This window comes from Amphibalanus amphitrite, unplaced genomic scaffold (genome assembly GCF_019059575.1).
Source record: "Amphibalanus amphitrite isolate SeventyFive unplaced genomic scaffold, NRLGWU_Aamphi_draft 000134F_arrow, whole genome shotgun sequence".
NCBI classification, from domain to species: Eukaryota; Metazoa; Arthropoda; class Thecostraca; order Balanomorpha; family Balanidae; genus Amphibalanus; species Amphibalanus amphitrite.
Window position 1 is genome coordinate 630,596 of NW_024881629.1, and position 10,943 is coordinate 641,538.

The window sequence follows — 10,943 nt, forward strand, 5'->3', positions numbered from 1 at the left end:
GCACCTGTAACCGCAGGCAATAACAGCCGGACACAGGCTGACACGCGCTATTCACCGATGGGCATATGAACAGATGGGTGTCGTGATCGTGGGCATGGTACTGCCTAGACTCGGCAATAATTAGGGCATTTTTAATTCTCGCCGAACCTATCGGTTTTCTTCATCAGATGCTGTTTAGGGGGAGGGTAGATGGACTCTGCCCTCCCCGCCCCTCGCCATTTCGGACTAAATTGCGACATTTTAGGGCCGTGCAGAGGTTCACTTACGACGTCCCAAGTCAGTAACCTGACCTGACCTAATAATGTGGTCGGTGTGAAGATCCGTCTTTAATGTTCAAGTGCGCCAGCTTTCATCTCTATACCAGCGCCTTCCGAGCAATTACCTTAAAAAAAAACGTCGAGGGCGACACCCGAACCCCCTCTTCTCGGTGGCGAGGGCTAGGGGGTAGTGCTTATTAAGGGAGAATGGCTGTGCTATTTGACTGTGCCATTCGAGCCCTACCAACACCTGTGATGAACCGACGCCCGGTGCGAAAGGAACATCGGCGTTCTCGGCCAGTAGCGGCGGAACACCTTCAATTAAGGGGGGGGGGGGGGCACTGCCGACTTTTGGTCCCATTCTAAATTCTTTCCATGCAACGCCCATAGGGCTAATGTAAAAATGTCCAAATCAAAGGGGGCACGGTGCCCCGGTGCCCTCCCCATTCCGCCGCCTATGTTCTCGGCAAAGTTGCCAATGATTTGCAAAGTTTGAATGATTCACTGCATAATGCCAAGTCCTTTTGGCTCCTGCGAGATGTCGCTAGCGCGTTGATGAAGTTCAATATAGAGGTCACTAGCGTCGAGCCATGAAACCCAAGATTACTTTCATGAAACCTACGCAGCTAACGGATGGGGCTGCAGACAAATGTACGCCAAAAGTACGTCGTGACCGTGGTCTCCGCTGCTAAGCGACAATCAAAAGGGACATTGCTCAGCTTGTTTGGCGCACGCGTGACAGCGGCGCGGGGCGCGCCCAAATCGGCCGCGCCTTCGCTGCGGTTGGCCCACAGCGACCGCACGAACTCTGCGGTAATAACAGCAGCCTACGTCACACACTGCTGGCGCGACTCGAGCTCCTATTGGACAAATTCACGTGGTCTCCGTTGCTAGGCAACAATCTCGTCCATCAGCCAGCGTATGGATGGTGGCAGTGGTTTTGTAGTGTCGGTAACTTTTTTGTCTGCGTTTTAGATCACTTTGTAGCCCCATCAAAAGAAGAAATATCTCACTTTTGTGGTTGCCCATAGTAAGCGCACGGCAGCCTACGTCAGCAGCCTGCGTGCGTTTCTCGGCCTCTCATTGGTCAACAGCACAGTCCTATCTCTTCAACACAGTAGCCACCTAGTGGGCTGTTGGGGAAGCTGTTTTGACAGCAGCGGGCGAACAGAGCTCAGGGTTCCAAATTGACGTGCTCTCATGCTGTTTAATTGTACATATTCTTAATTTTTCTTGTGTACCTATTTGTTATCAGTTTTCATTAGCTGCGTTTACATAGGTTTTGTTGCAAGCTTATAGCTCCGCCCAGTATGTTGCGAAAGATGCCAGTGGTGCTGTACGTTTTATAAAATAATCCCCTCTAAATATACAAAGATCACTGCATCAGAATTATAGCAAAATAAATGAGCTGGAGCCTCTCAAAAATGTTATGCAAGCACGACTATTAGTTGATTGGGTGATACCTACTCTTTGCCTTACTTTCAGGATGCCTCCTTCTTAACCTCCTAATTTCTGCAACCGTGGCAAGAGCATACTTAACTCCTGGTAGCACTGTTGGGAATGACAGTGTGAAGTAGGTACCTAGTAGTAGGTGTGGAGTGGAGTGGAGTTCATACCACAATTAGCAGAGGGAGCAGAACCATTCTGTAGGACAAGTAGACAGGTCCCAAAAGAACATTAATAAAATCAGAATTGCTAACAGGGGCATGCCCCATTGCTAGTTACAATAGAGCTGATTCATTGATCAAATGATGCTAAATGCAACAATGGCTTCCATTATTAACAAAGAGGTTAAATGTTTTTGTTTTTTATGCCTTTTCAGCATTTTCTTGGTAGTAAATATCTTAGTTTGGGTTAATTGTTGGAAGTTCATAGGTTCAATTATCTTATGTTATTTACAGATGGTCCTCTGTTTGGCCAATAATGTTCCCAAGAGTTTCTGTAACTGTCGATTCATGATGTTCATGGCTTCTTAATGTTTTCTAAGCCATGTTGACTATGCTGTCAAGTACCTACTTATCAGTCTGCTCCACTGCTCTTAGAAAAGTAATTGCACTCAGTGAAAGCAATTGGTCTGGCTCTTCTACTGTGTTGTTACTTTCCCAGACCTTGGTGTTTGTTTTTTTTCTGGAAAGAGCCTCCAGGATCCAGCCTCAATATCCCCTATTTATTTTTTTTCTAAATTTTGGTCAGATGAACCAGTCAATACTTGGTGAGCACTCATGCCTAACAGGTGGCTGATTCAGATTGATATGTCTGAGATAATATTTATATCATGCTGTTATGTCTGTTAACCAATGTAAAATCTGTCTGCTTTATATGCCTTCTTTCTCTCTGTACTTTCTCATTTGCTATGGTTTTTGGGAGAGCTGGGCATTGCGCAACTATGTCCGCAACTCCGCAACTTGCGGATTACCCTCTTGGTAGCGGAGTTACAGATCGGCTATCGAGCCCAAAAAAGTTGCGGAGTTGCGAGATGCAGAAACGAAAAATTCTAAAGCGCAACCAGGGCCACCACCGAGCTAACGATTGAAGCGAGATACAGGCTCCACTAGTTGAGGTTATTGTGTTTATCTCGTTAAGAGTTATCAATTGATATGCAACATAACCTTTATGGACCAGGTCGTGACCTTGACCTCAGGTCAAATATTCAATTTGACCTTTCGAGACCATCTTTTATATTATTGATGACCTCAAAACGACGCGCCTTGATGAGAGAAATGCTATGGTGATAAAGTTATTGGCGAGTTATTATGTCCGATGTTAGACCTGTGGCCGAAAAAACTAGTTTCGTAAATATTGGCTATTTTGGCAATTCTTGACCCTTGGATTGGAGGCCAAACCGTTGACCTGAGGTCAAATCTGACGTTGTACTCCAGTCCAGACAGTGCTGTAAATGGGCAGTCGTTTATTTTTCCGTGCCGCTCTAGCTCTTCTGGTTCTTGCGTTAGAGCGTCTGAAGCTGAAAATTGTCGAAATCCGGGAAAACCGAGATTATTTTCACTTTGCTGACCTCTGTTGACCTTCAAAAGGTACTGCCAGGCCTATCAGACATAGCACTGCTTTTCAGGACCAAAACTGATAAAACATGGGTACCTTATAGAGGTGGAGTTGCGGAGTTGCGATTGCGCTTTGGTACCTCAGGTTGCGGAAGGTAGTGATAGCGGTTTCCAAATTCCGGTAGCGATGCCCACCTCTGCTTTTTGGCATCTCTCCTAGCTCCCCTTTTCCTTCCTGGTTCTTCCTCTAGCTGTTAGATGAGATTTTAGAACCAATCTTGACTGTTTTGGTCCTGGAATCTTGTATTTGTCCTCGATATGGCCTAGTGGACCATGCGTCCTTCTCGTAACTCTGGAGCACTGAATTCGTGACCGGAGCAGCTAATCGAGTCAATAATGCTGATTAAATTGAGTTATTGATACAGGTATGGCAGCAGTAAGCACAGAATTAACTGCCAAGTCGAATGATATGCAACACGACCGTGGGCCAACTTACTGTTTTGAGCGGACTCAACCTGACCCTCAAGGTCAACTATCAGGACGCTCTGTAGTCTGTGACGCTCTTTTTCGCCGATCTCCGTTAATATGACAAACGGCGGGGACGAATCGGCCCATCCCCCTCCTCCGTGGGGTATTAGAAGACTGAATGTTTTTGTCAGGAATGACTGTAATTATCCAAGCTATCAGAGAGCTCTGTTAGGCATCAATATCTGTGGTTTGCATGTTTCCGGGCCCGGTGTATCTCCAAGCTTTCCCATCCTCGTAGGACTTATCTGTAACACTTACCGGCCAGCCATCCTTCGCACCAGTCGTGCGTTATCTCGCTATTAGGTACTTCACTTTGTGCTTTGCTACCGGAGCGTGTCAGTGGCGGTGGGTATGATCGGCGGGTCTTGACGGACGGCTCGGCTCGGTTTCAGATTGCGACCACCCGCGGTCGGCCGTCTCGGCGCTGACTCATCGTGACGTCACCAGCGGATCGAGTGTCGCGCGCGCAGAGTGAGCCAGTCGGCACCTGGCGGTCGGAGGGTTGCCCGCCCCGCCCCGCCCCGCCCCGCTGCAGGGAGTTTCCGTAGTCGTGTGGCGTGGCCGGCAGCCGGCCGGCAGAATCGGCCAAGGCTAGTGTAGTGGGACACTGACGCTGCGCGATACCCATTGCACGTGCTGTGGTGTGCCGCGTGTGTCGAACTGTGCGCGGTCGGAGCGTCTGCTGGGCACCGCTGACGGTGTGTCGGCGGAATCGTGTCTCGCCGGCCGGGTCCTAGCTCCCCCGAGAGCCATGCCGGAGACGGGGCGTAACGCCAAAGGCTTCCAGGACTCGGCGGTGCAGAGCTCGGCGATGTCCCACGCGGCCGCCGACAACAGTCAGGACGGGGCGGCCGGCGACGGCGCCAAGGCGGACCCGCCGGCCGCCGAGACCGACGAGCCGGACCGCATGGCCATCGTGGAGCTGGAGACGAAGCTGGAGATGATGATGCCGCCGGAGCCGCAGGAGAAGGCGGTAAGTCCGTACCCGGACTTTCCGGAGACGAACCCGTTCCGGCTGTCGGCCCGCGAGGTTCCCGTGGTGGTGGAGGCCGACGACACGCCGTCCGTGAGGCCACGGGAGCGCGGCGACGGCTGGCCGGTGGGATCGCTGGCCCAGCGGCGCGGCTCGCCCTCCGACCTGAGGGTGTTCATCCCGGGCACCGGCGGCGCAGGGTGAGTACCGCAGCTACACGTCACCCTGACGTATCTCCCTAGATAGCCAGCAGGTCAGCACCCATAATGGGAATGTTGAGTGAATCACATCTAGGTATTTAATCTAATGTAAAGAAGGCGTGTCTCAGAGGGCGGTAATGATCGTCACTAAGACGCGGAACGAATGACTAGAGAAATGTGATGCCCATTGCTCATCACGTGCAGTGTTTCTCATTTAGGTATGAATGGTGAGGAGTTGACTAGAGATACTCTATCGATTAGACGATTAGAGATGCTCTATCGGTGCACTGCCAAGTTAATGTTATGTCTGTTCATCTCAACAAACTGATTTATCAGACATGTTTGCAAAACGGTAGTATGAAATAAACATTAGCAGTAACAGATAAGTTTTCCTTTCCATTTGCAGTGGGTCATTTCAGCTGCTGGCTGCAGCCTGCAGCTATCTGTGTTTCGAATGTCCTGACACTTCCTAATGCGGTTTCTTTGGTCCTGTATATCATCTGGCCCTGGGACAGCGATAGCTAGCTCATCCAGTCATTTCTTTGTGCGCCCTCGAATCTCGGGTTCTCCTCCGGTATAGATTTAGAAATGGACTGATTTCCTCTCCCGGCTACATATATGCTAAGCGATCCCTCGACGCGTTGCTAGCATGGTAATCAATACCTCACGGGCTGTGTCGTAAATGAGGCACAAGTGGCACATGCATTATTCGGGGCGGATGCAGTGGACGTTACCCTTTCTGTGCGCTACGAGAATAAGCTCTAGCCGGTAGGGGTGCTGATCGTATTGACCGCGGCAGATTTCCGGGGACAAGGCAGTTACCTACTTCATATTTTTCGTCATCGACTTGTGGACTGTGGTCATTAAGTTTTATAGCTAAAGTTGTTCAGTTAGGTTAGGTTAGCTGATCTTTTGTGCAGAATAGGGCTCAGACCGATCGTTAATACCCACTCGCCAATCGTTCACCATAGATGGGTGTGACTGATACTCAGCACTGATTGCGGACCGGGAGAGGTCCTGTTTTGTTGGAGCACTAACAGGATGTGGCGGGGCTTGCGTAGGCCGGCCTATCTCTAGTTCCCAAGTGCGTTTATAACTAACGGAATGTTTTGGTTGCGTGGATGAAATGCATTAGTTTGATTGCAGATTACCTTTGCGTAGTGGAGTTTGGGGCGTGGTGTAGTAATGCGTGGCGTCGACTGAGCTGGTACCTTCAGCATGCATGTCTATTGCCCATACCGTCCTTTTTTACGGAGCGAGCGAAGCGAGCGTAGCCTTTCCTTAGATTAACGGAAATTTCTGAATTCTGAGTATGAGCGGCCGGCCGGCCGTGCGGACGCTTTTGCGAGGCTTATATCTCAGCAACCACTTGACCGATTTACACGCGGTAATTTTTGTAGGGTAGCTTCATTCCTTCTACCAAGTATTGGACCACAGATAACAGTAGTACAGTAGTGATTGGACTATTCCCGATGCATGTGGGTGACCCCTTATGCACGTGCCACGTGCAAAACGAAGAGGTGTCAGTTTTGTAATAGTTGCAATATCTCGGTAACTTCTTGGCCGACTGCGCTAAAAGTTGGCATGTAGGTAGGCACCCACTAGGCAATGCATATCCATGTGCCAGAGTTGGGGTGCTGCTGCACGTGCGCATGTGCAGGGGTCGTTTCCAGATCTCGAGAACGGCCGGACCGATGGCGCTCAAATTTGGTACACAGTTAGGGACCAGTTAGTAGGGTGCCGTGCAAAAGCCAGATGGGACCCATTTTGCACGTGCGCACGTGCAGGGTGCCAGTTTCAGATCTCGAGAACGGCTGGGCCGATTGTGATCAAATTTGGCACATCGCTAGAGACCGGTTAGTAGGGTGCCGTGCACAAGTCAGTTGGAGGTACCCCCTCGAAATTTCGCACGTGCAAGGCTCACCCTCTCGCTCGCTCCGTTAGTCGCCCCAAAAGGCGTTATACTGGTTATTAGGGTGACGCCATTATAGACACACCATAATTTTATATCCTCTTCCCTTGACCTACGCTTGTGTAAGAGCACCTAAGTTCTAACTCCTATGAAGACTATAGGATATGTTCCTTAGGAAAGTCGCTGGAAGTCGTCGGGAAATTCTTCTTGCGACATTTTTTTTTGTCGCGCCGACGGTATAATGCATATGATGACCTTCTACCCCACACTTCACCCTCGCTGCCCCTCTGTCGACCCGGCCGCACAGCTGACCAGTCTCCTCCGTGCAGGGCCGGCTCCACGCTGCTGGCTCAGCGGGCCGTGGGCGACTGTGAGCCGGAGCTGGCGGCGGCTGGCGGCGGCGGCGGCGCTCGGCGGGGTCCGATGGAGCGCCGGGACAGTATATGGGACCGGCTGCCGGCGCCCGACGAGCTGCAGCAGCAGCGCCGCCACTCGGACCAGGAGCCGACCAGCGGCGCCGGACGACTGCTCAGGTGGGTGACGGACCCGACCTGACCTGACCCTGCCTGACCCAACCTGACCCAACCACCCGGACCAGGAGCCGACCAGCGGCGCCGGACGACTGCTCAGGTGGGTGACGGACCCGACCTGACCTGACCTCTTGAACTAGGAGCCGACCAGCGGCGCCGGACGGCTGCTCGGGCCAGTGATGGACCCGATCCGACGGACCGGTGACCTGACTTGACCTGACACTACCACCAGGTCACAGATCATTGGGGTCAGGACCATGACACTTACGGGATATAATACTTATGTAAGATTGTTAGATTATGGCCGTTGTAATCCGGAACAACAAAGCAGTTTTGATGAGTTGCTTCAAAGCTGTTGAGGCTGGTCAATGTGATCCTGAACAAGTGCGAGGTTTAGAAGACCATAGCTAGTGTCCTAAGCACGATAGGAATATCGCAAGCGCCGCTCCTGAGTGCCAGCTTGCCTCTGGCGCGGAGATGTGTCTGCCGGCCGCCATCTGACGGTCCCCCGCCGGCCAGGTCGCCGTTCCCGCTGGTACAGCCGACGCCCACGCCGGACCAGACCAACGACGAGGGTCGCGAGCTCTTCCTCGAGTTCGTCCACGACCGCATCGTCGAGGAGGGCATCCCCGAGGCGGAGCTGGCGCTGGAGGCGCAGAACGACGATACCATCAACAGGTGCGTAATGGGCCGGGAACGCAGCACAAAAGTGCAAACGATTCTAAGCTTAAAGGCTGGGTTGTATGGATATGCACACTTGCTTTTTTATGTAGCTGAAATTAAAATGGGCCTGCCATTTGCGTATCAATACCGTACTGTCTCTGTTCTGTGTGTGACTGGGAAGTTATAGGCCTCGTTGGATTCTGGTCTTATATTTCTTAACACACTCGCGTTCCACTGCGAGCCCTGGTAAGAGGCGTTTTTCTGACGACTTCTCCCGGTCCGTTTCAGGATCATGTCGCTGCCGGGCCTCAGTAACCCGGTGTGGGCGCAGACGGGCACCGAGCTGCGCGCGCTGGCCGACGCGTTCGCCACCTCCCACCAGCGTCGCGAGCTGCGCTGTAAGGCGCAGCAGACCGACCTGACGGCCATCTCGTGGGACCGCTTCCGACAGCTGCTCGAAGAACTGTTCTCGGTACGGCCCGGCGAGTTCGGGCTGAGGGTGCTAAGCATGTGACTCTGGATGGATTTTTTATTGTAAATATTACATCTTTACGGGCTCGACTTTGTGATGACGTATAGCAACAACAAGCGGTCATTTTGTTGGTATGTGATACCGTCCCGGTATCACACACGAACACGGTATCACCGTACGGTACGGGGCCAGTGGGGCTAAAGACTGACGGCTGTTAACACAACAGTAAGCACAACTTTTGGACTCCACCGCGAAGAATAGTAGATAGCGGGTAGTGCCTTTGTGCTTTCGCCGTTTTCGGTGTTTCTGTGCTGTAATGTTGGACTGCCAGCCCATCGTCTGCCCCGTCCGGCCTCTGTCCATTTCCGTCAGCTCATATCCCGTCTGTCGTTTCGCCAGGGAGAGGCGGGCGTCACCCAGGAGCGAATCCTGGTGCTGTTCTTCTTCCTCTCGGACTGCGTGGTGAGCACAATCCGCCGGCACGCCTGGGCCCACCTGCGCCGTTTGATCGAGTGGAGCCTGCGCTATATCGTGGAGCGGGTCTGCACGCTGGTACAGGAGGCCGGCGGATGGGTGAGTGAAGACTGATTCGGGAGGGAGGGTGAGATAGTGAGTCATGGTGGCGTGAGCGCCTGACTGACTGGCCCTGGTGGGTGAGCTTTTGACGGGTGAACGTCGTTCAGCGATAGCAAGTGAACGCTGATCGATCGTGTTTGTGGAATGATGGGCTAATTGTGCTACTCTTACTGTTAACCGATCACCGTGCTGTATCGACCTCCACTGGACGTATACCTCACTTGACCGGTGTTTGTGTCTCATCCCCAGGGTGTCGTGCTGCGCCAGTCGGCCGAGTACCTCTACCTGGGACTCAAAATAGCCGCCGCGGGACTGGTCTGTGTGGCCGCTATCGTCTACATTAGGAAGAATTAGACCGGTCCGCCGCGACACCGTGCCACGATGGGAACCGAGGAGCAGCCTCTCACGTCCCGCCGCGGTCGTAGATGAGTAGATGATATCGGGCTAAGAATAATGACGTGCGAGTGGGTATTTATTGACGGGCATTGGGGCAGAGCCTTGCCGGTTTCCTCTGTAGTTGCAGAACGTTTGACAGATAAGCGTTCACTATTTTTGTTTTTAGAATACTCATTTCCTGTCTATTTATGTAGTTGCTGTTAGTTTTGCTTGCTTGTTACGCGGTCAGATTTAAGGTCCTCTGAGGTTCACCGACTGCATTAGCATGGCTACCTGTTTTTGACTGCCATCAGGCTAGCCTTTGCCTTTACCTGGCTTTGCCGCTTTAGGATACTTTCACTCGATCTATTTTTCCCGAGTTAGGTGGGTTCTGGGAAGGTGTGTGTTGGCTATGCCGACAGCCGCAAGTTGTGATAAGGTTTAATTTGGTTGAGATGGATGCAGTATGTTTCGTCACGGCCTTGCCATGGGACAGATGCCGAGTAGATAGTTGGTGAACCGCTCCGGAGCTCAGTCTTTCCTCTACAAACGCGACAATAGCTGCGTGGATACAGTACAAGCCACTCCAGTACAGATCTCTCCGTCCGGCCAGCCAACCGACCTCTGTTTTCGGAGGTCCCCTCCCCGCCGTACTCGTCGGCGCCAGCTCAACGCCTACCTCCGCCCGTGGGGTGGCTCGTCTCAGTCTCAGTCCTCCATAACGCGTATACCGTGACTCACACGTAACTCTTACCGTGAATCGGGCTCCGACGGCAGGGTTCCACCCGTCCACAGCTTCCCTGGAGCCTCGGGTGGCGGCACAGTCACAATACCAGCACAGTGTGTGCATCACAACGGGATCGTGTCCGTGACCGTGTTTTGGTGAGAGTGTGGTCCTTGGATTGTGTGGACAGCCTCGGCGGCTCCAGTCGCGGGGAGAGAGCGAGGTCCCCGGCTTGTGTAGCCAGTCTGTGACTCGGCAAGGGACAGTGATTCTAGCGTGGTTCAGGCAGGTGATTCCCGTGTGGCTCGGGGCTGTGGCCGCTGGCGGCAGTGTGATGCCTCTCACAGTGGTGAGAGCGGTGAGTTTTGTGAGCGGTAGGTGAGACGGTGACTCACGTGTGGTTTCGCTGTGAGCTGGCCAAAGAGCGAGTGGTAGGTAAATGGACGGCGGGCGCCGGCTGCCGGGACTCCAGGGTTGTGCCCTCAGTGTCCTTCGAGATGGAATTTGTTTCAATTTTGTTTTGAGACGGCGTATCTCGCGTCTAGGCGAAGACGTGATTATTGATCAGCGAATGGAAAGTTGCTAGTCGTTTTCAATAAAATAACGGCTGTTTTACATCATGTTTGATGCTGCTGCATAGAACAATTTAGCGTGACATGAGTAGGTACTGGGTTTTTCGCATTTATGGAGGCCAACATTTGATCGTAAACATGGTATTCTAGGTGATGAGGTCG

General features: G+C 52.3%; 1 protein-coding gene across 2 annotated transcripts; it reads left to right on the forward strand.

The window, feature by feature from the left end:
* Positions 1-1,418: 1,418 nt before the first annotated feature.
* On the forward strand, positions 1,419-10,824 carry LOC122382147. Of its 2 annotated transcripts, none has more exons than XM_043367103.1 (7): positions 1,419-1,470; positions 4,177-4,957; positions 7,199-7,402; positions 7,919-8,077; positions 8,351-8,534; positions 8,934-9,107; positions 9,360-10,824. In XM_043367103.1, the coding sequence occupies exons 2-7, from the start codon at positions 4,536-4,538 to the stop codon at positions 9,462-9,464; spliced, it is 1,248 nt and encodes a 415-aa protein (XP_043223038.1). In that variant the 5' UTR covers positions 1,419-1,470; positions 4,177-4,535; the 3' UTR covers positions 9,465-10,824. The 2 variants fall into 2 exon arrangements, with proteins under 2 accessions (XP_043223038.1, XP_043223037.1); XM_043367102.1 differs by lacking the exon at positions 1,419-1,470 and adding an exon at positions 1,648-1,830.
* Positions 10,825-10,943: the final 119 nt, after the last annotated feature.

Excerpts from the sequence above, each read along its gene's own strand:
- LOC122382147 (XM_043367103.1), top strand. The coding sequence starts at position 4,536 with ATGCCGGAGACGGGGCGTAACGCCAAAGGCTTCCAGGACTCGGCGGTG. Across the intron at positions 4,958-7,198 it reads CCGGGCACCGGCGGCGCAGG|GGCCGGCTCCACGCTGCTGG; the intron begins GTGAGTACCGCA and ends TCCTCCGTGCAG. Across the intron at positions 8,078-8,350 it reads AACGACGATACCATCAACAG|GATCATGTCGCTGCCGGGCC; the intron begins GTGCGTAATGGG and ends GGTCCGTTTCAG.